This window comes from Meles meles, chromosome 4, assembly GCF_922984935.1.
Source record: "Meles meles chromosome 4, mMelMel3.1 paternal haplotype, whole genome shotgun sequence".
NCBI lineage: Eukaryota > Metazoa > Chordata > Mammalia > Carnivora > Mustelidae > Meles > Meles meles.
The window spans coordinates 7,348,800-7,374,952 of NC_060069.1; the positions used below are offsets into that span (position 1 = coordinate 7,348,800).

Below are 26,153 nucleotides of genomic sequence, written 5' to 3' on the forward strand. Positions count from 1 at the left end.
AATCAAAGAAGGCAAACCTGTGCCACTTCTGATAGAATAGGAAATTCATTCAGAACAGCAAGACAAACAGGCACAGTTTATAAAACATACTTAAAGATAATGGAGAGAGAACAAGGTAGTAAAGAAGTGGCAGGGGAGATTGGAGAGCTTGGAGAAAATGGGAATTCAGGAAAGTACGCTCAGCATTGAGACTGCTTCTGCCCTGGGAGCGTTTACTGATTCTGGACAAGTCAGCAATATTTGTAATAAGCAAACACTCGAAACAGCCAAAATGTCCCTCTCTGATAGAGGGATAACTAACTGATACATTCACACAGTGCAAGATTGCATGGCAGTAAAATGAGTCAGCTTCGACGTTCAACACCCTGGGCGCACGGGGAAGCAGGAGGAGAGTCGGTGTGGGTATAAAAAAACCATGTGAGGGACCCTTGTGGCAGCGGAGATGGATCGGTGACAACACCCTAGCTGTGTCATTGTACTGCGGTTTTGCAAGACGTTACCACTGGAGGAATCTGGATAAATGATACTCAGGATCTGTCTTCTTTCTTACACCTGCTTGTGAATCTAGAACGACCTCAAAATAAAAAGTTTAATTTTGGGTGCCTGGGTGGCTCAGTGGGTTAAGCCGCTGCCTTCAGCTCAGGTCATGATCTCAGGATCCTGGGTTCGAGTCCCACATCGGGCTCTCTGCTCAGCGGAGAGCCTGCTTCCCTTCCTCTCTCTCTGCCTGCCTCTCTTGTGATTTCTCTCTGTCAAATAAATAAATCTTTAGAAAAAAAAAAAAAAAAAAGGGCGCCTGGGTGGCTCAGTGGGTTAAGCCGCTGCCTTCAGCTCAGGTCGTGATCTCGGGGTCCTGGGATCAAGTCCCGCATCGGGCTCTCTGCTCAGTGGAGAGCCTGCTTCCCTTCCTCTCTCTCTGCCTGCCTCTCTTGTGATTTCTCTCTGTCAAATAAATAAATCTTTAAAAAAAAATAAATAAATAAAAATAAAAATGTATATATAATAGCAAAGGGCTGAGACTAGCCAAGACTTTCTCAAAGAAATAACAAATATAGGGGAAGAAGGAGAAGCAGGTGACCTGAGGACAATCTTTGGAAAACAGTTTGTCTTAAAATCAAACATACTTGGTTCTATACCTCAATGCATCTACTCGATACATATCTTGGAAAAACTTCTCCCAGGTGCCTCAGGAAGGACATAAGGAATGTTCATAGCAGCATTTGCAGTAGCACAAAGAAAACTCTGGGCATTTTCTGATGTTCATTTCCTGGTTTTCCTAATGTATGATGGCAACGGGAGATGGTATCACTGTGAACCTAAAATTATTTTAAATAAAAAAAATTTCTATCTGGACACATTTTACTGGAAATGGTACAAAAACTGGAGCATACACTCCAATGTTCACGAAATAGCAGCGAAGACAAAAGAACCGCCGCTATGTGCATCGACAGACATATCTCAGGAACATAATGTTAAGAAAAATGCAAGTCATAAGAGAGACTATACAGTTTGATAACTTACATGAAGTTCAAAAGACGCAAACAAAACAAAGTATTGTTGAAGGACACATCCAAATGCGGTAATGCCCAAAGAAAAGCCAGAGTTGTGCATTTCTGTCTTGAGGAGGGAGGAAGGGAAAAGGACGCAGGGGAGGGAAATAGCTAGAGACCTCAGCAGTATTGTAGCATTTGATTTCTCCAGCTGGGTGGAATGCCAATGGGCATTCGCGATGATAGGTTTTCCTTATAACTTACATATACATTGTACATATGCAATAAAAAGCTTTAACTAACTAAGAAAATAAAGGAACACAAAGAGGCTATGTGGAAGTAACTCATTCTGGTAGGACTGTCAAACTGAGTGCCATAGTGGCCACGTTCCACAATGTTTTACCACCGGAAGAAAGCCTGTCTCCTCTAGGGCCGGTTAAGGACAAGACCCCAAATAAGGGGAGACAAATAATGATAAAAGATAGGGAAGAAGGGGGACATGGGGCAGAGCAGACTCGGACTTCCAAGCACAATGACCACATTCTGTGAACGACACCAGTATCAGCTCCAGCGACAAGAGCCAACCTGTCTCCTGTGCTTAAAGTGGGTGGAGCTGGGTTTTCGTCGTTTGAACTGGAAGAATCCTGAGAGTCCCGCAAGCATCCTGACCCATAGTCAGCCCAGCTGAGTCTGACTTTAAGACTTCTGGGTGTGCAGAGGGGCCTGGGTCCCATCTATCCCTCGCCTCCTGGCATACCACCAGGACCAGGTGATCAGAGAAGGTATAGGACTTGCCCAGGCTTACCTAAACGATGGCCACGTTTCAGTGGCTTTGTCTTGACACTGACAATGTCCTCAGCACAGGATGTGAGGGCGCAGGAAGACAGCCCCAGGTGGCAGCTTGCCTGTAACTCCTCTAGAATTTCAGTGGAGAGACCGCTCAGGGGGAGGAAGGGCTGCAGCATGGGAGCCTCCTTTCCTTCTAGAGCTTCCTTCAGCCCCAAGCTGGATGCAGTCACCCAAGAGGGCAAGAACCCCGGAGCAGGAGAGTGGGATTTTCAAGGGTGCCCCCGAGCCTGATGCCAGGCACAGTGGGGTAGATATCCCAGAGTGCTGGCCTCCAATCCCTGGGGATCCCAAGCAAGGGTGGCTCTGAGAAATAGAACAGTTGTTTTGATTTGCGTTTTAGACATTCATTCAAACATTCAACAACTATTTGCTAAGTTCTCAGGTCCTTGAGATCCTGCAGTGGACCTTCAACAGCTGCTGTCATGGAACTCACCTGCTAGTTCTCAAACAAGCAGTGTGAGAGGGCCTTAAGAGAAACAAACCAGGGAGATAGACAGGGAGACAGCCCAGTCAAGCCATGGACGGCAGAAAGAGGATAACCACTGTCCTTTGGTAATCTCTGGGGGTTGAGTTTGCTTCTCACTCTTCTCTCTCTGTGTCCATGTACATGCACACACACACACACACACACACACACACACAGCTTGTTCCCAAATAAATGTTCTTTGAACCGCTATAAAGAAGGAGACCATGTGGCACTAGGACGGTAAGAGGCAGTTTTGTGAAACCTTCATCAATGGGAATGCCTTACCGTTGGGCTGTCCTGGGAGTGCTCATAACACTTGACTTCTTGTTCTCACCCACTCACAATTCGTCCCATGTGCCTCAGTGGGCCATCCGAATGCAGAGGGGAATGGAATCAACCCTGCCGTCCTCTGGGAGCTAATTGTTCAGAGACACAACTGATTGCCAGGGCAAGCAGTGGCCTTGTCAGCCTGGTGGCCCCAGAGTCAGGAACTCCAGAACACTGTCCAGAGACGGCCACGCTGATATTCAGGTATCCCACGGGACAGCAGATTGAGGATAAAATGATCTGTGGAGGCGGTTGGCTTGAGATCGGTGCACCTTTTCTGGTCCTCCTCTCTTGCTGGCGAGGTCTAAGGGACACCCATGACCCCATAGAGGTGCCCAGAGGAGGGACCTGGATCTAGAGAAGGGAGTGTGGGTTAGAGGCGCCATGGGGTCACAGTCAATCCAGTCTATCCCCCACATGATCCACCACACCTTTGGTCTCCCCCATCCTCCTTTCTGTCTTGGGGGGGGGCGTGCATCGGCGTCGCGGGAGGTGGAGGAAGGGACCGGCATCTAGGTTTTAAAAGACCAGAAACAAATGTCCCCTGACAATTTCGTGTCATTTCTCTGGATTCAAAGGAGGGGTCGAGGGAGTAGGCAAGCAGACGTAGACGGGCAGTGAGAGACGGCCCGGTCTAGGGGTCTCTCGGAGGCCCGGCCAGGCGCTTCTCTCCCGCCGAGTGCGGGTTCCGGATGAGCGGGCGAACGCCCCCTGCCCCGCAGCGGCGCGGGCCCCGCATGACATCAGAGGCTGGGGAGCGCGCAGAGCGCAGGCGCCGGCGAGGAGGGAGACGGGAGGGGGCCGCGGCGCGCGGCTCGGGAGAGCGCTCCTCCGCCCCGCGCGCCGTCCCTGCGCCCCGCTCCGCCCGCGCCTCGCTGTCCGCGCCGCGCCTCGGGCGTCCAGAGCGCGCCCCTCGCTCCGCAGCGAGCGCCGCCCGCAGCAGCCCAGCCCCAGCCTTCTCCTCCGCCGCCGCCGCCGGACACGCAGCCGCAGGCCGGGGCCGGGACGCAGCTGGGGAGTCAGGGACGCGCGCAGCCAGCCCTTCCCCCTCCGGCTCCCGCACCGCCGGCCGCCTCCCCTCACCCTCCTCCTCCCTCCCTGCTCCTTCGCTTCTCCTCCTCCTGCAAGGCCCGGCTGCCAGCACCATGTCCGCAGGGGGAGATTTTGGGAACCCACTGAGAAAATTCAAGTTGGTGTTCCTGGGGGAACAGAGCGGTAAGTACCCCGCTTATTCTCTTGGCTTGGCGCCGAGTCGACCCCCGCCGGCACATCCTCCGCCCCGCGGGGGCACCGGCCCCGGCCCCGACAGGCCCCTCCAAGCCTGGGTGGAGGGGAGGGACGGGGATGTGGGGGTCAGGACCGGCTCGGGTGGGGCCGGGCCGGGGAGGGGCCCGGGGGAGGGATGGAGGGGGCGCTGGGCCCGAGGTGGGGGTGCGGGTGGGAGGTGGGGTGCGGGGCTAGAGCCGCTGCGGGGCCGGCGCGGCGGGGAGGCCGGAGGGCGGCGGCTCGCTCAGCCGCGCCGGCCGGGGCGTGAAGGAGCGGGGCTCGCCCGCTCGCTCGCAATGCGGCACCGGCTGCGGGCGACCGCGCAGGTGGCCAGGAGCCGGCGGGGGCCGGGGGAGGACGGGCGCCCCTCTTCGGAGAATGAGGCGGGGCCGGCGTCTCGCCGGAGGGCTCCCTGCGGACCCTGCCCGGACCCATGTTGAATGACGGGCACGTCCAGGCCCTGGAACAGAGGGCCGTGGGGGAAGGCCGGCACCTGTCTCCTGTGGAAAGAGCGGGCGCAGGCTGCAGAGGAACAGGGTGCCTACCTCCCCTGGCCTAGGTCGGATTGGGCACGGAAGGTTCTAGACGCTGCCCGGTGCCAGCATGTGCGAGCGTCTCTCGGGCTCAGGGTCTGGGCGAGGACGGCGAGGGTTCCCTGGTGCGAGGCAGATTTGGGGGATGGTACAGGGGTGCCTCGCACCAAGAGGCGGCGAAGCCTGGAACTGGGCAGAGAAAGGACCAGGCGACACGCCCTGCCTGGCTTCCCAGCACCCCTCCTGCGAGCGCTGATGGCAGAGGAGTCTTCCCACCCCCACCACCCAGCTCACCGCCCGTCTTGGGGGAGGGGAGGTCACCGTGGCAGCCGGCCAGGGGCGGGGGGAGGGGGAGACAGACAGCTTCCTTGCTGCCCAGCAGCCTCCCTGGGGGAAGCGTCTCTGAAACCCGGGTTGGCCCCAAGGCGGGAGGACCAGATTGAAGAGCGTGGACCCCTCCGACACCTGTAGGAAGGAGTGGTTCTCAGAGCATCTCTCCAGAGGCCTCTTACCTGGGGCTGCAGAGAGACCTGCTGGGCCTTGCCAGCTCACCTCAGGAAGAAGGTGGCTGCTGGGGCTGGGATCCCCAGCTCTGGCTCGGCAGACCAGTCCAGTTCACCTGCTTTGGTGCCTATCTGTACTAGGGGCCAAGACACAAGCAACCTTAGGAGGACCTGATGGGCTCAGGGAACAGTGCTCGCCTGGTGTGGGTGCAAGTGGGTTGTGAAGGTCACATGGCAGTCTCCTGTGTTGCTGCTCATTATCTGGGATGGATGGATCCGAGAAGGATGTCAGAAGGTCAGGTCCTAACAGGGAGATGGATCCTGGGACCAGGCTGGGTATTTCAGAACACGATGAATTCAGCCAGCCAGCCCTGTGTCCTAGACTCTGAGTTTCTGATTTTTATAGAGTCCAGCTTCAGAGCTCACTATTTCCCATGCCTGAAAGGATTTCAGGAGTCTTTGCATCTCAGTGCTAATCTTACCTGGCCTGGAGCCCTGGGCTAGAAGCCTAATCAGGCAGCCTGGGAGTTGAATTCCTGTGTTTCCTTGAGCAGATTTCCAGGCCTTTCTGAGCCTCAGTTTTCTGTCTCTGTGAAATGGTCGTTTGAGGTTCTTTATGTTTCCCCAGTGCCTCTCAAAGGGCCTTGGCCCTGGTAGGATCTCAGGAAACATTTGTTTATTCTAAGTCTGAACATGCTTCAGTAAAGCACCAGGGCTTTGATGAGGAGAATGTCTCTTGTGAGTTTGAGTGAAAACTCGGACTCCCTCAGAATCTCCGATAGGCTGAGGCCCCTGAGGAGCCACGTCAACCCTCTCTGTTCCTAAATCACAGAAATGAGAGCTTAGTCCTCTGAGTCCTCAGAGATAGAGCTCCCAGCTTGCATGTGTAGATTAGAGGTCCGAGGCACAGGGATGGGGAGGGTTTGTGGAGAGTCCCACTGTGAGTTGCCAGCACTTCTGGGGCTGGAACCCCGTGTCCTGTTCCCAATCATTAATATGTCACTGGGAATTAAGATGACCTTGAACCAGGGAAACGAAGAATGGGGAAGTCTTCCTGAATCGAGGTGAGGATTGTCACTCTCTGATCAGACTTGTGGCTACATTGGGTGACCTGGTGGGAATGCTGGGCTGTTTGGGTTGGGGGCAGGGTTTGTGGGCCCTTAGAACATAAGTCATTAGAGATAAATGCTCTGCCGTCAGTGTGATTGGTTATTGGACCTGGTCCCTTCTGACTGGGAGCCCTAGGGCCCTGAGAAGCCTCCTCCTACTTGAGGGTGTAGTGGGTTGTATACCTTGTAGTCTTTTGGGGCCCCCGAGTTAGGTGGGGGACACATGCATCCCTGAGCCTGGGGGGGATTGGGGAACTGCCTTTGTAGACACTGCTTCTGTTTTGTCTGCACTTAAGTTTTGTGTGTGTTGGCCCTTTATGTCACTGCAGCCTGTGTGTTGCAGGGAGCCCCTGAAGTCTGACCCTCCCTCTACCCTGGCTCTCCCTTCCTATGTGACCTTGAAGGTCAGTCACCTTCTGTACCTGGGACACATGGGCCAGCTGAGCTTGACAGAGCCTTCTAGAGCCACATGGGTCTGGATGTAAGTGCTGACTTCCCTGGATAGAAGCCAGGGGAAGGGCCTGGAGGGATGTGGCCTTCTCATGTTTCTTGTGCCTGGTATAGTCGTGGCACCTCCCTAGACTAGTAGGTAAAGATAGTTGGACTTCAAAAAGGTGTCCCTGAGCTGAAGCCCAGTGATACAGAGGACACCCTGAAATAGATAATCCCAGGAGGGCATGAAGCCTTCAGAAATACCAGGGCCTGGTTTGAGTGGGAAGCCCTTAAGGAACCACTCTAGAGAGAACACGTCTAGCCTGTGAGAAGGCCCCCCTCCTGGCAGCAGAATGACTGCCGTTTCCTAGACCATGGAATACAGGCTGGCTGGCAATGTCAGGCTAGCAGGGGTGGGATTGCGGAGAGGGCTGTGGACCCAGCATGAGGGGACTCCTTCCAGTAGGAAGGCTGTGCAGTCGTGCTGGTGTTCAGATGGCCGTCCCTGGGTCTGCTGGCCATGCTCTTGTGCTGATGGCAGTAGTAGGGCAGGCACTCTGATACCCACGGTGACACTTGATAACATCCAGACCACATGGGCTGGTGTAGGAGGAAGGAGAGGAGGCCTGGGGGACACACGTCTTCCTCCGAAGTTCTGATGGTGTTCTCTGGGGGGTTAGGCTTCCCTCAGTGCATGTGAATGTGTCGTGGAGACTAAGGATGTGGACAGACCTGCGGGTGTTCCGGCCCCTCTGACCTCCCTTTCCCAAGACTCCTCCAGCCAAAGCAGGAAGATTGAGGGACCACCACAAGTTCGGTCTGGTTTCCCAGGCTGAGGCCACATGACCGCGTCTCCCTCTGACATGCGTCCTCCTTGTCCTGTCCCGGACGGTTGTGCTGCTGGAGGGGCCATCACAGGGAGCACAATGTGAACGGCGTCCCCAGAGTTGTGCAACACAGTGACCCTGCACATGGCTGCCTTTGGCCACTCAGTCATTTGTTCACTCTCTCCCTCCCCACCTCCCTCTCTGCCTTGCTCCTTCCATCATCCATTTATTCATTTAGTCAGGTCTTTGAGTATATCCCTGCCTCCCAGGACTTATGGTCCACTGGGGAGCGCAGACATCTGTGGCTGTAATTACAGTAAAGGTCTCGGCATGCTCTGACAGGAAGAACAGCTGCCACGGAAGAGCCTAGTGGGGCGTCCCACCCACCTTTGTGGGCAGGTGTCAGAGATGGCTTCCAAGGCTTCAGAGGAGATGCTTCTGTAGGCAGCCAGCTGCTACTCCTTCGGTGGACTGAATGCGGGGAGTAGGTCTTACAAGGGGCCCACCCTCTGTCTTCTCCCTGCTGTGGAGAAGAAAGGGGTAGGGTGGGGAGCAGGAGGACGAGGGTGTCTGGCTTGTTAGCGCTGAGTGGGGGCGTTCCCCCACAGTCATCTCAGTCCTGCAGGTTAAGGAGTGGTCAGTTCTCCTCTCCCCCACCTCCCACCCAGAGGGTTCCCCCTGTCCCACCCAAGGCATGGCCCAGCCTGTCTGTTACCATCCACCACACACCACTCCTAATCACACAGGGAGCCCTTTGCTGGCCTGGGCATTGTACCTGAGGCCCATCTCAGAAGTCTGCTCCCCGCCACCTCCCAGACCCGCTCACTCTGCTGTGGCCAGCCCACCCGGGCACACACCGTGGCATAGCTTTGGTTTCTTTCTGAGCATTTTTAAAAGCTACCACCATCCTGCCCCATGACCTCTCTGTTGTCTCACTCTGGATTTTTAAATGTTTATTAGCTTTCTTTCAGATACAAAACCTCTAACTGAATTTTAAGCCCCTTAAAGGTGAACTTAAACATCTAAGAGGACCAGGTCTTAGCTCCTTTCTCCTCTTCCCATCTGCAGAGGGTTTGTGCTCATTAAATATCTGCATTTAAAAATGATGAGATTATCCTCACTATGTGATAGGTACTGCTAGTCCATTTGTAGATTAAAAGTGAGGGGAGTCAAGGCAGCTTTGAAACAGGATTCTTCATCCTGACACCTGCTGCTTTCTCAAGCCTAGAGATCTTTACTAGCACCACTTACGAATCTTTCACTGGGGGTTGGAGCATTTAGCCTTGGTTGTGCCCAATCCACAGTTCATCTCACAAAAGCTGAACTTCTCAGGGTACCCCCATCCCCATCACCTTCTCTAAAGAAATGTGAGAAGGCAGCAGGACCTCCAAGGTGGGAAGGAAGGGACATGCCCAAACCAGAGGTTGCCAGAGTTCACTTGGAGATCTGGGGTAAATCACAAGGGGGTTCTGTGCTTCAACTTTTTGGTCTTGTTTTCTCTCCTCCCAATTTTTTCCCTCCCCTCTTGAGTGGCTGGAATGATGGGGAGAAACTTGGGTGTTGTGTATGGACCCAGAATGTTGGCTATTTTTCTTTAAAGAGGTGTGCATGAGATGAGAGAGAGTGAGATGAGACCCCAAGGTGAGAATTAACCTGTATTGGGCATAAGACAAGCATGGTGCCCTCGATGCTGAGGGTCAGAGACAAGAGAACTAACCAGAAGAGAAAAATGAGAATGTTGGTATGTGTTCTGGTTCTGCAAATGTAATGGTACCATCCTGTGCCTGATCTGATTATCCTGATCATTGTTCGCCCCCAAATTAAAATACAGCGAAATAACCTTATCATCCTTTTGCTACTTATAACATCCCTGAAGTCAGCCCACGAATATTTACCCTTATAGGTGTTACCCTGACCTTGCAGACTCACATGGGGCAGACCTGAGAAGGGTGACTTCTGTGTCTATCCAGGCTGCAGCGTCTCTCCGTCCCCCATCCTTTGCGTCTTCCACTGTTGCTGAATGAATGAACCATTGAATGTACAAGGCTGTTTGGTCTCAGTGTAAATCACTTAAAGAAATTGTTGGGGGGCGCCTGGGTGGCTCAGTTGGTTAAAGCCTCTGCCTTCGGCTCAGGTCATGATCCCAGGGTCCTGGGATGGAGTCCCGCATCGGGCTCTCTGCTCTGCAGGGAGCCTGCTTCCTCCTCTCTCTCTGTCTGCCTCTCTGCCCAGTTGTGATTTCTCTCTGTCAAATAAATAAAATATTAAAAAAAAATTGTTGGGCAGAACCATTGATCAAGGTGAGAGAAGTAGGGTGAACAGCACAATCCATAGACATCCAGAGTGGACTGCTCAAAAAATGGTGCTGGGCATTTTCTCAACTGTCTGTCTGTCCTCCTTTTCCATTTATCAGCACAGAATAGAGAAGATGGGGAGGTTGTCAGGGAGAAGTACCAGACACACTCTGAGGTGGGCAGCTTTGGTTAGAGCCGAAAAGACAGGCACCAGGCAGAGTCTGTACTTCATGGGACAGGGAAGGAGCGGATAAAGAGTCATAGTGTCTATGGACTCCTAGGAGAAGTTCCTTACTGTATCTTAGGGCTTGAAACTTCCAATTTTCCCATTTGTTTCCATAACTATTGGCCTAAACTAAGTGGAATCTTCCTAAAAAGCAAATGTTCACTGCTGTGAATACTTTGTCGTTTTAGTGAAGTGATTTATTTTTAGTAAAAAAGCATATTTATCCTGGGCTCTTGGTAACAAGACCAGTGGGAGCCCAGGTGACTCGACCACGTGTCCCGGGCAGGCCCAAGGGACAGGCCAGGGTACAGGAGAAAACAGATGATACCCTGCACCTGAGGACAGAAGAGAGCATTAAAAGCCATGGTTACTTCCAGGAAATGCACTGGAGGACTGGCAGTCTGATGCCCCAGCAGGTGCTGTGGGTAGTGAGCCAGGGGGAGAGGAAGACTGGAGTTGTGTGCATTCTGTGCTAGAGACCGCAGATTTCTTCCAGGGCCTGGGTGGACAATTGGTGAAGGGGCATGATGGCTTACTAAGATTTCCCCAGAGAAGGAGGCTTCCAGTATTGGGTTAACCGGCTTACCTAGGTTCCCCCATGGCTGCAGATGAGGTGAGGGCAAGTCACAGAGGCTGGCTATGAACTGGGACTTGATTCTGAGGGAAGTGGGGAGCTGGTGGAGGGTCCTCAGCTGGGAAGTCTCACAGTCACATCTACACCAAGGAAGGATTCTTCATTCTAACGGCTTAGAGAGGATGATGGGTGGGAAGGGGTCCAGAACAAGTCTGCCTTTCCTGGGAAATGGAGCTGACCCTGCGGGCTTTCTCTGTTCTTCCTCCAGGTAGCAGTTAGGAATACCCGCTATGCCCTAGGCTCCACACCGGGCACTTTCTCCCTAGTATCTTGTGATAGATGTGAACTTTTCCCTGATTTGCAGATCAGGAGACAGAGGCTCAGAGAGAGCTGGTCATGGCCTCAGACTCACTGCCAGTGTGGCAGCATTGAAGTTGACCCCAAGTCACTATGAGAAACACATAGAGATCTCTTGGACCTCATGCCTCAAAGGCAGGTTCAGACCCTGTTGTGGGAAGAGAGGACAGAAGAACACCGAGGCCTTAGAGACTTGAAGTCTGCTGTAAGTGTGTCCTGGGGAATTACATGCCAGTATCTTTGCTGAGGATTGGCCGGTGGATCACAGCATGGGGGTGAGTGGGAAGAGGCCTCTGATTCCCCTCAGCTGGAGAGACACACTGGGGCAGGGAGGAGGACAGGGGATTGCTCTAAAGTAAGCAGGGTCTCGGTGTGGGAGTCTGCTGGAGCTGGATTGCATATCAGACCTTCCATTCTTACACAGAATGAACTGCTGATTTGGGGTGGTTTGAAATGAGTTAGTTGTAGAGAGTGTGGGGCGGCTAAGGCCTTCCCAGGTCAGCCCTGCATTGCCGTATGGAGGTAGATGCCATCCCTGTTTTAGCGGAGAATTCCTAAGCAGGGAAGAACCAACCATACTAAGCGGCTGGTTCCCCCCTGGTCTGGGGTCACCCTTCTCCTGGCCTCATTCTCCCCCAGGCCTGGAGATATCAGGGCCCTGGAGACTGATCCCGTTCGGGGGTCAGCCACCAGCAGCCTCTGTAGTTGGATAAGTCCCAACCATTCTCTGGCTTGATATATCCTCAGAGGATACTGGGCTGGGTGACCACTCAGGCCCATGGAACTCTAACTCGGGTCCTGGAATTCAGCGCCAGCTCGGGGTATGATGCCAGGCCAGTAACACTCCCAGCTGGGAGACAGCACTGCTGGCTAGAAAGGTGAGAGGGACTGCAGAGAGGAAGGCATGTAATCACGGCCGCTGCTAACTGTCTCCCCCAGAACTTCCCTGGCCAGGCCCCAGTGCAGGGTCCTCTCCAGCCTGCTACCTCCTCTCCTGGGAGGGCTTCCTGGCCCTCCTCCCTGGTGTGCCCCCAGGGTGCTGTGGTTGACTCAGGTTGCCAGGAAACAGGGATGGGGCTGTCCTGTCCTTCCTGCCATGATTATTCCTAACCCTACAGAAAGGACCTTTTATTGAGATAGCAGAAAAGGGGACAGCTCCCAGGTACTCCTACTCTAGGACCACCTCTTTCTGCAGCCAGTGGGTGGGTGGTAAGCAGGGAGGGCTGGGAAATGGCTAGCACCAAGTGGGGTATATGCAGTGTCCCTACCAGGCCAGCCCCAGCGCCTGCTCCAGCCCCATCACCTACATACTCCCTGCTCCAGTTCCCTGCACTTCCGCCCCGGCTCTGCTCCTCACTCTCTGGGTGGGGCTGGGATGTAATAGGACCACGGAGCTCATTTTCCTCACCAGACAGCAGGGGTTGCAGGAAGATCAAATACATCAATGCATGGCTCATGGAAAATACTCAAGTCATAGGTAATTTTGTTAATGAAAAAGTGACCACAGTCCCCCTTTTTATAGATGAATGAGGGAGAAAGAAGTAGAGGTGGAGGATTTGAGAATCACTGATGGGTCATTTTTGTGTAGTGAGCTACAGAGCCCACACCCTTGTGATCTGGTGAGTGGAGCTGCATACCCATTTTATAGATGAAGAAAGTGTGTCTCTGAGAGGGGACAGCTTTTTCACAGATTGAAGGGCTCAGACCGGTTACTGCTGATCTGGGAAGAGCTCCCAGGCCTCAGACTCCCTAGTTGGCATTTTTCCACAGCTCATCCCAGAGCTGTGGAAAACATCTGGGTGAACAGATTCACCCAGCCTTACTCTGCTGGGCCCCCCTAGCTGCTTACAGGAAGCCCCATATTCATGGCTTTATGAATACCCCAAAGACAAGGGGTGCCGCCTGAGTAGACGACATGGGCCCAGGCTTTGCCATGTTGTGATTACAACAGTAGTTGGTGAGGTAAGCAGGTAATAAATCTCAGCCGGTGGTAACATGACTATTAAGCACACAGACAAGGCTATGGGCGTGGTCTGCTGGGGGTGGGTCTGCTGGGGGAAGTCAGGGAAGTCTTCCCAGAGGAGGTTTTACACAGTGAGCAGGAATTCAGAGGCACACAAGGGAGGTATCTTGAGCAGAGGGCCCAAATATACCAAGGCTAGGGGATTGGGAGAGGATTGGAGCTTCTGGGAGAATTGGGCATAGTTCAGGGTGGCTGGACTCTAGCATAGGTGTGGGGGGTGAGTTAAGGAGCATGGTTGGAAAAAGCATTGAGCTGGGGAAGTGAGGAGGGTCAGGCCCCAGGGAATCTTGCTTCCACACACAGGGTTTGGGTCTTCCCTGCAGGTAGTGGGGACAACTGGGGGTTTTTGACCAAGGAGGGACATGCTCATGGATTAGAAGACAAAGGTAGAGTATGGCCTCATTGGAAGCAAGAGATGCAGGCAGCCTGAATCAGGCCAAGCAGGGGACAGTTAGAGGCTAGAATCTAAAGGAGGGTTTGTGAGCCTGAGGTTCCTTCCAGCTCTGAGATTTAGGCCTCTGGGCACATAAATTTTCCTGGTTCTTTCTAGGGTGAGAACTCCAGGGTAATGAAGGCGTGTACGGGCGGGGCTCTTGGGCTTCTCTACACGGCTACCCTGCACTTGGATACGCCAGAACCAGCCACCTTGAGTCCTCTGTCCTTCCTGCCTCCACGATGCCCTGGTTGCCCTCACTGCTTCTCTCCTGCCAAAGGAGTGCTCCAGGGCTGCTGGCATCCCTTCCAGAATCTTCCCCTCTGCTGCCTGCTCAAGACAGGACGTACCACCTGGTGTGATGTTGGTTCTTAGGTGTCTGCGCCCCCAGCCTCCTGGTCATTGGATTTGTGAGCTCCCCAGGCCCTTTACGCCACTTCTTGTCACTTCTTCCCTTGCTGGGCTCCTCTTCCAATGGGTGCTTGACCCACTGTCTTTGCTTTCTCCCATGAATTCCCTTGCTCTTCTTTGCTGAATTCTAGCTCACCAACAAGCTTAGGGGTCCCTGAGAACTTGAGGGGGGCAGCATTGTATAAGGGAGAGCCCCACTCCCTGACCTGAAGGAAAAAACCCAATCTCAAGCTGTCCGGCTGCCCAAAAGTGGAGGGCCAGAGCCAGGGAGCCAGAATAGAGGCAGGCAAGTAGCCCAGAGAGGGTGGCCTGTTCAGGTCAGTTGGTACAGTCCCCTGCCCATAGGCCGCTCATGGTCCGTTCTCAAGGACTGGAACCTCACCCTGCTCCCTTTCCCTACTGTCTTCTGCCCAGGCAGTGCCTGTGCAAGTTCCTAAGCACCACCTGGGTATTTGTTCGTTAGTGTGGCTGTTGAGTGAAGAATGTCCTCATTATCAGTAATCAAGCACATTGCAGTCACTGCCCATGGCCCCTGGGAGCCATGCTGGAGTTATTGTCTGTGAGGTCAGGATGGGTAAGGAGACCTGTTCCCCTGCTTGGTGCTCAGCAGAGGTGTCTCCTTCACCTGGAGTTGTTGGCCTGGAGATAAATGGGCCCCGAAGCTGGCCACGTACAGCTCAGTGCAGCTCTGACCGTTTGAACCCCCTGTGCTCTCTCCTCGTTGCTCCGGGGGCAGAGGTGGGACCTGGAGACCCATCTCCACCGGTTCAGGACTGGAGAGCTCTGACTGTGCCCTTTGCGTGAGAGACAGGTCCCTCTGAGTATGGTGTGCTAATTCAGAGAGACACGGAGAGAACGTTCTGTCCTGACCCCATTGATGAGCAGGGAGTAAACACTGTGCGGACTGAAGAGGGTAAAGCGAAGCATTTCTAACAAGTGTTTCTCGTTTGTTTCCGCATCCGGTGAAGGGAGCGGGCTAGGGGGAAAGAATGGAGAAGCGTTGAGACGGAGGGGCTGGCACTCCCCCAGACACGGAAAGACCTAGGTGTGCAGTCACGGGGCTCCTGGAGCAGCACCGAGGCAATGGGAGAACCAGGGTGGTTTGCTCTAGGTGACGGTGCCTTCCAGCCCAGGTTCTGTCCAAACAGAGTGAAAGACTGGAGGTTCCCACGGAGGCACTGATGTGTACTGGGCACAGGAGTGCGGGGACTTGTGTTTGGGTCGAGGACGAGGTGAGCAGTGGGGACTGCAGCTGTGGACGGCTGCTGACCTCCAGCGTGGCAGGGCAGGAGTGGAAAGAGGGGCTCTCACCTTGTCCGGGACAATGAGAGAGGATGCTCAGCGGTCCTGCCCCAGTGCTGTGCTCTGACAAGCAGTGTCAGCCTTGTCCCTCCCTCTCTGAGGCAGGTTGGCTCTGCCCCCATTGGGACCCTGTGGTTCCCAGACGGGGTGGCTGTGAGCAGGATCAAGTCTTGGGAGCAGGAGGTCTTTGTCTAGTTCTGCTCTTCCCTGCGTGGAGCACCTCTGAGAAGAGCTTCTTTTTAGGAAGGAAAAAAGGTCCCCTTCCCCCAAAGTAGCTGAATTTTTAGAATATTAGCAGATCCTACCTGTAGCACCAGGAACCAGAAGTTCTCTGATTCTGATTCATTAGGTCCCTCCTTTCCTCCCTCACACCGAGCCAGTGTGCCGCAGGCTGCTGCCCACATCAGAGTCTGAAATGCAGGCCTGAAGAAGTGCCAGGCCGACCACCCGCCTTGGTTCTCTCCCACCTACATCAGAAGAGGGCAGAATTCCCCAGGCAGGGCCAGAACCCAGCTCCCTCCTGCCTCCATTGTGCCACAGAAGGGCTACTCTAAACCAGGGTTCTGGTCTGGATGGTGTCAGCACGTCTGCACACCTTGGCTTGGGAGGGCTGGATGTGGTGTGCGAGCACCCGGCAGAGCAGCGTGCAAATGCCCAGTGCAGTAGACACGTCCGGGGTCCAGCCTTCCTCCCCCACCCCAAGCCTCTCTCTGGGGCTGGCAGCTTCTGTCCCGAGGCAGGGAGGCCCGGGAGGTTCTGTTGTAGACGACCAGCCTGTCACCACTGTGGGCGAAGAAGCAGAGGGTGAGTGCAGGGTAGAGATGGTATCTCTTAGGAACATGTGAATGTGAGATATAGTGTGCCACATGCCACCTCAGGTGACCCCGAGTGAGTCCTGACCTGGCACAGCCCCTCCCCTTGAGTGCACGTGGAAACTGAGCTTGCTTCTACCCAGTATGGTATGGTAGAGCTGGTGGATGTCCCTCCCGCGGTTGTTCCTGTAGAAGAGTCCCCTTGCTGGCCTTGAAGAAGCAAGCTGTCTCGTGTGAGAGGGCTGGAAGGGGTTTTGTGGCGTGGAACAGTGAGTGGGCCTCTAGCAGTTAAGAGTAGCCTCTGGCCGGCAGCCCCAACAAAATGGGGGCCTCAGCCCTCCAGCCACAAGGAACTGAATTCTGTCAGCAGTCACAGGAGCTTGGAAGAGCTTGGACGTCAAGTGCTAGAAAAAAGTGCTGCTACCGCGCTGATACCACGACTGCAGCCTTGTAAGACCCTGAGCAGAGGACCCATGTGAGCCGTGTCCAGACATGTGGCCACAAAAACTGTGAGATAATCAGCAGTTGTTGTTATAAGCCACTAAGATTGTGGTATTACACAGTAACCCATAACTAATACGATGGGGTGACATTTTTCCAGGAAGGAGACACCTTAGAGATGCCCTTGTTTTGCAGACAAGGATTTGGAGCATCCAGGGTGGGGCCAGGACCTGCTCCAGGTTAAGCCACTGGCTTGGGCCACCCAAAGGGGTTGAGGGAGGCCCCGGGACTGGGGCCCTGGCCTTCACCAGGAAGGCCAACCCTGCTCCCCAAGTGAACCCTGAGCAGGTGACCTTGAGTCCCTCACGACAAACCCTCCTGCTCCCCGAACCTCCATTTTCGCCACCACACACTGGATCGTGTCAGGGCTGGGTCAGACTTCCTCTACCTGCCTTCTTGCCCTGACGAGGTACTTTGCAGCCACTCTGATCTGTAAGCCTCCTGGGACCGGGCTTTTGCATCTTCCTGCAGTTTACTCCCTGCTGCTCCTTGGCACTTTCTGTGTTGCGTATTTCCACTGGGACTTCAGGAGGCAGGATCTCCTTGTCCTGAGCACAATTCCATAAGCCTTACAGGCTCAGAGAAACCTTTGAAGAAGAGATCTGGCTGGGAACCAGGAGAAAAAATGTCTGACCATGGCCCTGGTGCTGCGTGATTCTGAGCAAGTGGCCCCTCTTGTCCAACCGCACATCTCCTCGGCTCAGTGAGGGACTTGGACAAGATGAATTCTGGAGTCCTTGATGGCTCATGGCACTTCAAGTGCAGCTTTTGAGAGGGCTTCTTAGGGAGCCAGAGCTTGTGGGATAGGAACGGGGTGAGCCTGGCTACCCTCTCCTTGTCCTGGGACCCAGACATCCAAGTCCAGAGGGCAGACCTCAGCATTAACTCTGCTCCCTCCCTCTGCCTGGCCCTCAGGTCACCCCAGGGCCCGGTCATCAGTTTTCCCTGGTTCACAGGGGCTGGAGACATAGTGTTCTTCTCTCCCTACTGGGTGGCCCTGTGTCCAACCCCAGGCCCAGGGCCCTGGAGATCTAGAGCACCTTCTCTACCTCAGGAACAATGATGCCAATCTCTCAACTTCCCCAGGAAGGCCAACCCTGCTCCCCAAGTGAACCCTGAGCAGGTGACCTTGAGTCCCTCACGACATCTTCTTTCTGTTGACTGAAGGACGAGTTCTGTATATCCATTCTTCCCTTCCCAGCTGGCTCTAGAGGTGCAGGGGCTGGGATTCTGCCTGTTGCCTGCTTGTCAAAGCAGCAAGGTGAGCCGCTATGTGAGACTGTGTGAGGGTGAACACAGGAGAGGAGGAGAAGCTGGGGCCAGGAAGAGTGCCAAGAATAGTTCTCTGTGCTCAGGGACACCTCAGGGACAGCACCCATGGATGTTAGCCCAGGGTCCTCTGAGGGGCCTGGGCATCTGGGAAGGTGCCCTGCCCACATTAGCCTGCAATCTGGACACCACCCTCACCTCCTGAGTGAGCTTGCTCTCCTGGCCAGACGATAGCAGTGTTCCCATGGATGAGTAGGTGTGGGTCCACCGTCTTAGGGCCGCTCTGACTGGACCTCACCTGACAGCCTTGGAAGCATAAGCCATACCTCTCAGCACTGCCTGCTCATTCTCACTGCCCCACTCTTCTCTCTCTGTTCGTGAGGCTTTTACTGTCAATGACACCAGCAGTCTGCTTCGGGAAGAAGGGATAAACATGAGCACAAATACGGCTTTGCCAAACTCTGTGCTGTGCATGGGCCAAGAGTTCCTATCAGTTCAATAAACGACCAGATTGCTTTAACACCGGCCTTGTCAAAAGATCGTCTGGTGGTGGGAATTTAGCTTGGGCTCCCTCCTTCTCTCAAACAAACATACATATCCTCACTATGAATCAGTTTTTCGCAGCATGAGTGCAGCTACTCAGGCATGTGGACACGACTGTCCTGTGTAGGGTCTGAATGGAGCTGGACTGAGCCTCGGGTCATTCTGCCCACCCTGGGCTGGCTCTCCAGGGAAGCCATGGCAGAGGGTAACTGTGTGCTGTGGGTGGGGGCTCCTGATCTGAGCAGGGAGTGGAGGGTGGCTAGTACTCAAAGCTAGCAGGTGTTGGTGCTGCTGTTGGGACCTGGAGGGGAGACTGCACCTTTTTTGAAGCTGACAGGAGTGTCTGAGATGACTCAGTGAGGCAGAGAAGGTACAGACAGTATGTGCACTAGTTGTGGTTGGGACGATCTCTATAGTCCACAAAAGCTGTGTGGTCGGGTCTCAAGTGGTTGTCAAGAGGGTCCCACAGATGTTGTCTCAGTTTCACAGCTAAGACACCAGGAGGATCAGGGAGTTCCAATGCACACTAAGGCTTCTGGTGCCTGCTGGATTGAGCATGGCTGTGTGTGTGTGTGTGTGCGCATTTGCATGCATCTCCACGCACATGCACACGTGGTGGTTTCTCATAGACTCTGCCCACTGAGCTGATCTGTCCAGGCTTGCTCAGTCCCCTGGCCCATGGTTAGAAAGGCTCCCAGCAGCTTCCCGGTGCCCAGCTAGGTCCTGGTTTTCTGTAAAAGACTAAGTTGATGCCAAGTCCAGTTATATTCTGGTTTCTTAGGAAAACTTCATGATTACCAGAATGTTTAATAAATCAGAACAAGCCATTTCCTGAATGTGCCAAGAATCTGAGAGACACGGATGTGTGCACGTATGTGCGTTGTTTAAAAAAAAAAATCACCATATTTCTTTCTTCCTTTAACTTTTTATCTTGAAATAATTTTAGGCCTTTAGAAAAGTTACAAGAATAGTGCAAAGACTTCCATGTGTGTTTCACTCAGAATGTTAACTTTTCACTGCTCTCATAGAATTCATAGTATGAGAGGTGAGGATAGGCATTTCTACCTACATTGTACATATGAGGAAGCTGAGCCCCAGAGAGGATAGTAACTCACCTAAGATCACATAGCAAAGAAGTGGCAGACCCAGGACTCAAATCCAGATCTGCCAGACTTTAAGTGCATGTCATATGTGTGATGTAAGCATGAGTGTGCAGGTGTCCTGTTCCTCTGCCCAGAGAACTTACTTTCTTGTGTTACAGGTCTCCTAGCAGAAATTGTTTTGGCATTTGATTCCTTTTTGTCACCTTCATTTTAAAAAAGATTTTTGCTGGGTATAGAATTCTGTGTTGACAATACTTTTCTTTCAGTACTTGAAAAATGTCACTTCATTTTCTTCTTGCTTGTGGTTTTTGAGAAGGAAACATAAATTTTTTTCTTCCACGTTTTCTTAGGTCTGTGGTCCAACATGTTATTATTTTTGTTTACAAAGTCAATGATCTCTTAAAGATTTTTATTTTTTTTAAAGATTTTATTTTTAAGTAATCTCTACACCCACCGCACAACCCCAAGATCAAGAGTCACATGCTCAACCAACTGAGCCAGCCAGGTGCCCCCAAAGATTTTTTTAAATAATATGAAAGAAATATTACATATTTAACCATGTATTAACGATTCCTCATGTTCATCATTCTTTAGTGTAGATCCACATTTCCATTTGGTGTCATTTCACTTTCTCCTGGAGGACTTCCTTTAACGTTCCTCATTGTGAGGGTCTGCGGGTGATGAAATCTGTCAGTGTTTGAATGTTTGAAAAAATTTTATTTTATCTTTGGTTTTGACAGATGTTAGATAATATATATCTGAGAGTTATGGTGTTTTAGGTTGATAGGTTTTTCTTTTTCAGTACTTTATGGATATTGCTCCATCATCTTCCTGCTTGCATTGTTTCTGAGGAGAAATTGCTGTCTTCTCATCTTTGTTTCTATGTACATAATGTATCTTTTTCTCTTATTACCTTTATGATTTTCTCCTTATCACTGGTTCTGGCAAATGAGTTATGATGTACGTTGGTGTGGTTTCTTTCGTGTTTCCTTTGCCTGGAACTCATTGAAATTTTTGGATCTGTGTGTTTATAGCTTTCCTCAAATTTCAAATATTTTCAGTAATTATTTCTTCAAATATTTTTCTCTGTCACTGCTCCCCTACAACCTGTCCTTTGTGGACTTTAATTACATATATATTCGTCCACTTGACATCATTCCACAGTTCACTGGGGTTCCAATCCTTTATTTCTATTCTTTTTTGTCTTTGTTTCATTTTAGATATCACCATGTCTTCAAATTCATTGATCCGTTCTTCTGCAGTTAATCTGGGATTAATCTCTTGTTAATCCTAGCTGGTGTATTTTTAAATCTCATACCTTTAGAAGTTTGATTTGTGTCAATAAATGTCTTCTACATCTTTACTTAACTTTTTGGACATATGAAATAGAGTTATAGCAATTTTTTAATGTCTTTGTCTGCTGATTCTAACATCTGTGTCAGTTTGGGCCTGGTTTTGATTGTTTTTTTCTTCCTCTTTAGAGAGCTATTTTATTGGTTCTTTGCATGCCTAGTAATTTTTAATTACTTTGTGAGTTTTGCCCTGGTGTGTATTGGATAGTTTTTGTATTCCTATAAATATTCCTGAGATTTGTTAGCTGGGACTAGAGGGGTGCTCACCAGAGTGGGTCTAATTATTGCCTACTTTTGAGGCACAGCCCAGTGTCCTGTAAATGATGAGGCTTTGTACTCTAGCTGGTAGAAACAGGTACTACCCCCAGGCCTGCATGGATGCCAGGCAATTTCCTTTAATTCATTTGAGTGGTTCTTTCCCCAACCTTGAGTAGTTTCCTTATACGCATTTGCTGATCCATCCTTAGCTGAAGACTGAGGATGTCCTGGAATTCTCTTTCTCTCTATGCATCTCCCTTCTCTCCAGCACTCTGTCCTATGAACTCTAGCTGCCTTGTTTTCTCTGGACTTTTGAGCACGATCTCCTCAACTCAAGGAGTCCACCTGGCTGCATCCTTCCTGTGCTATGGCCTGAAATGTCCTCAGAACAACAATTTGAGGGGAGTTGTGGGGCTCATGTCACTTGTTCTGTGTTTTTCAGGTTTTACTATTCTTCATTGCAGGGTCTTGGAAATCATTGTTTCATATATATTGACTGTTTTTCTTGTTGTTTCAAGTGAAATGATAAATCTGGTCCCTTTTATTCCATCTTGACCACAAGCCAAAGTCCTGGGCCCTTGGTTTTTCATTTAATCATTTATTCATAGGAAACACTGGTTTGGACTCATGACTGTGAACAGTGACTTGGGCAGGTGGTGTTGTTGGGGCTGGTAGCACCCTTGCTTTTCATCAGTGATGTTCATCCTGTTGGTTGTATTAGCATGTAATTCAACTGGCCACATGATTTCTGCCCTTCAGACGCTTTTCAAGAACTTTCTGTTGTCTCGCTCATATAAAAAGCTTAGTATTAACAACTAATTTGGTTAATCTCATGAATATCATGAATGTTACTGTTGGTCATGATTTTTGTTTGTTTTTATTTTTTTGGTTTTTGAGATTTTCTTTCTTTCTTTCCTCCCTCCCTCCCACTCCCTCCCTTCCTCTCTTTCTTTCTTTCTTTCTTTCTTTCTTTTGCCTGCCAGGGAGCTCAGATAATTTCTTAGTCTGACTTCTGGGGCTGGTAAGATGTTATAATATGTACTTCTGTAAACAAACTCTTTGCTCCAGCCTTCTCTTTTTAGCTCACTTGTCTTTTGCCTTATATCCCTCTCAGAATTCTCAGTTGCAAGCAAGAGACATCTGCTTTTACTATCCAGCTGATCTGAGCAGAGCAGACAATGAATGTGAGCAGTGTTTGGGAAGTTCAGAGTCACTGGGAGGGTCAAAGGACCAGACCCAGAACAGCAGCCTGAGTCACACCAGGACTGATCCAGGAGGAGGCACTGTTCCTGTGCTGGGTACTGGCATAAGCTGATGCTGAAACCCACATCAGGGCTGCCTCTATATGCAGAACCAGGAGGGAGTCTCCCCCACCCCCAGAGATTCATGTTGGCCATTTCCAGTGGGGTCTCATGTGAGGGTCCCATAGGAGAGCCAAGTCAGGTGCCTATAATATGGCTCCAAGAAAGGCCCTCTACTGGGGAGGATGGCTTTGGACCTCCTTAGGTGTAAGAGGGGTATTCAAAAAGATTGGGAGGCTATTCAGTATTGTTACTGATATGTAACTACTATATCCTGATACTATTTTAAGCAGATATATTTTCAAAAGTTACCAATAACCCTTCCGGAGGAAAAAAGTCAGGGAGAAGGGTTAAGCCAGACTATCCAGTAAGATAGGCACTTCTCACTCGCAGCAGTCGCACGCAGATAGCACAGCCTCTCCCTTTGTGCCAGCGCCCCAGCCCTCCCTCCAGACGAGACAGCCAGAGCACAGCCCCTTTTTGGGCTTTCAGGGCTCCAGGCCAGTTGGGGAGGCAGTGGGGATGGGATGAAGTGTTTGAAGGTTGGCAAAACCCAAGGTCAGAGAGACTCTCGCCTAACAGGAGAGGAGCTCATGTTGGTGCTTTCATCCAGCTGTATTTCAGGCTTGGTAAGCATTTGTCACCAGCCCCAAAGCAGAAGCAGACCTGTAAGACCATCTGGCCCGACCTCCCTGGAATAATGACCTCTTAGCCTAGTGAATGGCAGAGCTGAGATGTATGTTGGTAGGGGGCCAAGGGAGGGGATGGTACCCCATGCCCCTGACACAGAGTAGGCTCTCCTAGAGACAGGGGTGGGTAGGGGACACTAGGGAAGAGAGAGGGGCAGGAACAGGTCATGTTCCCAACTGGAAGAGGAGAGAAGACCTCAGCCAAGCCAACCCCAATCATTGTCCTGCCGACCCCTCCTCCCACTCCCTTCTCCCTCCTCTGTTCTGTCTTCCCTGGGTCCCTCAGTGAGGCCCAGGTGGCTGAGCATCCTCTGTCAGAGGGAATTAACACACTTAATTAAAGTGTCCAATGAAGGGTTTTGCATATTTCTTAATTACTGTCTGAGTCTTTGGGGGGATGGTTTGAAATGGGATTTTTCACATTTCCTCATTTAGCCTACAGTGAGCCAGCTGGCCCCTCAGGGCTCAGGTAGGAGCCAGCAAAACCCTGGTCTAGAGCTGCCTTTCTGAACATGGGGTGGCATGTTGGCAGGGTGGCAGGGTGGAGAGGGCAGGCATGGGGAGCCTGGCCCCTAGCCCTCCAGGCTTGTCAGCCTTGCAAGGAGGTTAGAGTAGACTTTTCTGTTTTGTGAAAACAGCACAAAAGGAAATGAGAGTCAGACAGATGTAGCTTGGTGTCTCACTGGTTCCTCTCATCACCGTAGGACGCAGGGGTTGTGCACCCATGGGCAGGCCAAATGGGGGTACTTTGTGGGCATGGGGGTGCAGGGGAACAATGGAGTCCTCTCTCCAGGCCCCTGCAGAGCAGAGATACTGGCCCAGGATGGCCTGGTCTCCTTCCTAGTGGCAGGGCAAGGACTGAGCCCTTCAGCAGACAAGCCCTCCTCAGCACGCACACAGTTTTTCCCACTGGTATTCTGGAAACTGAGCTGATGGAATACCTGAGTCACCTGGGCCTAACCTAGGAACGGGTTATTGGCCTCAGCTGTGGGGAAGTAGATTTGCCTTTTCAGTCCCGAGGGCCACCTTCTGACAGCTACAGACATTCTCTAACCTGGGCCTGGCTGTGGGCCAAGGATGCAGAGACCCTTTCCCTGGCGTGTGGACTGCTCTGCTAAAAACACAGGTATCAAAGAAGTGGGCAGCCTGCCAGGGTGGCCTAGAAATGGCAGGGGGCTCTTCCAGGTCTTTCCTGCCTCCTACTCGGCCTAGCTCTGTGGCCCCACGGAATACCAGGCAGAACCCCACCGTCCAGCAGCATCCCGTAGCTGATGTGCGTGGTAAATGTGAGTGTGTGGCCTCGGACAGATTATGGGCCGAGCTTCTGGCTCAGCAAGAGGGCTAACCTGTGGGCAGTTCCTGCTCTGCCAGGTCTTGCCAGACCTTGCACGAAGTCTCCAGCTAATTTCTTGTGCTCTCCCTCATGTTCTGCCCCATTTCTGGCCCTCACAGCAATCTCTCCACCACATCCACACCTGCCATGGAGATAACAGGGGTCCTTCATGGAGGGAGACGGTGTTAGAGCAAAAGTCTGGGGGCTCAAGGCCCACTCAACTATCAGCCTATGACTGGGGCACAAACCAAGCCTGGGGGCCCTCATTGCTACTGACCCCAAGGTCCTGGGAGGTTTTGGCTTCACATGGTGGCCATGGAGAAGTGTGGGTGACAGCTGTATGCAAAGGATACCTCATCCTCACATCCCCAGCTCCATCCAGCCCCTCCCCTGAGGACCCCGTTCCACCTGATGCCCTGTCCCCACCAATTAAGACCCAGCTCAAATGGCCACCTCTTTGAGGAGATGACTGCAGTTCTCCAACTGAGTGGCCTTGTCTTCTCGTCGGCTCTCAACTGTCCCTCCGAAGTTGCTTGGACTGTTAGGAATCTGCACCTGAACAGTTCCCCCACTGGAGCAGGGCACGGGAGAGATCAGAAGCGCACTTGCTTTCTCGCTGGGAATTCTGTACCACCCGTGGACCTGGCAGAGTAAGCCCCAGTGTGTGTGTGTTGAGTGGGTAGAGAGGCCTCTGCAGCTACTTAGAAGCCACCCAAATGTACGAAGGTCTACTTTTCTGGGACCTGCCACTGACCTGGGGACTGGGGCCTATGGGAGGCTGGTGGAGTGAGGTCCAGGTGTGTGCTGGTAGCTGATTGTGAAAGGCCAGCATTCAGTCCGCACCGCACTGGTGGGATTTCAGGGCATGTGGGACTGAGCTCATCTGGACAGGTTTGCACAACCTCTGTGGCCACAGTACACACTCGGTGAGAAAAGAACTATTTTATGATGATGACAGTCATGAAAAATAAGTTTAGATTCTCAGCCCATGAGACTGAAAAATTATTACTAATCATTTGTTAATGGTTTTCTTTCTGGATTAATTCTGTCATTTGTGCTCTGGCCTGACAATTAAAAAAAAACTTTAATGGGTGACCTGAATCCGGGTGACTTGACTGACTTGGCGTTTGCTCCTCGTCCAGTTTACTTAGGCTTAAAGAATGGCTCCATTGTCTGCTGGTCACAAAGCCAGGTAACAGAGAGGTGTCACAGGCTCTCCTATGCATCTGACCTGTCACTAGGTCCTGCTGTCCCTAGCTCTGTTTCTCCCCAGCCCAGCTGTCTCTGCTTTCACTGAGATCTGCTGTCTTTCGCTGGACCGCTGTCCCCAGTCTGGCCCCTGTAAGCCAGTCTACCCTAAGTGCTGGAAATTTTCTTCCTAAAGCACAGCTCTTTTGCTCTGATTACATAATGCTGTTTCATATACACACCCAAAACTCAGTACCATAAGACAATATGGATATTTACTTTGCTCAGGAATCTGTATCGTTTGGGCAGATCCTGGCAGGGAAGGTGTGTTTCTGTTTCACTGGCCATCAGCTGACGGCTCTGAGGCTGTGGGCTGGTGTCA

At 52.0% G+C, this 26,153-nt stretch overlaps 1 protein-coding gene across 1 annotated transcript in view; it reads left to right on the forward strand.

Annotated features, from left to right (window-relative positions):
• Positions 1-3,984: 3,984 nt before the first annotated feature.
• Positions 3,985-26,153, forward strand: part of RAB6B (RAB6B, member RAS oncogene family) — a 58,251-nt gene continuing 36,082 nt past the window's right edge. The window contains exon 1 of the mRNA XM_046002912.1: positions 3,985-4,347. Within this exon, the coding sequence (XP_045858868.1) occupies positions 4,278-4,347 (70 nt within the window). The 5' untranslated portion in view covers positions 3,985-4,277. The remainder of the gene's footprint in view (positions 4,348-26,153) is intronic.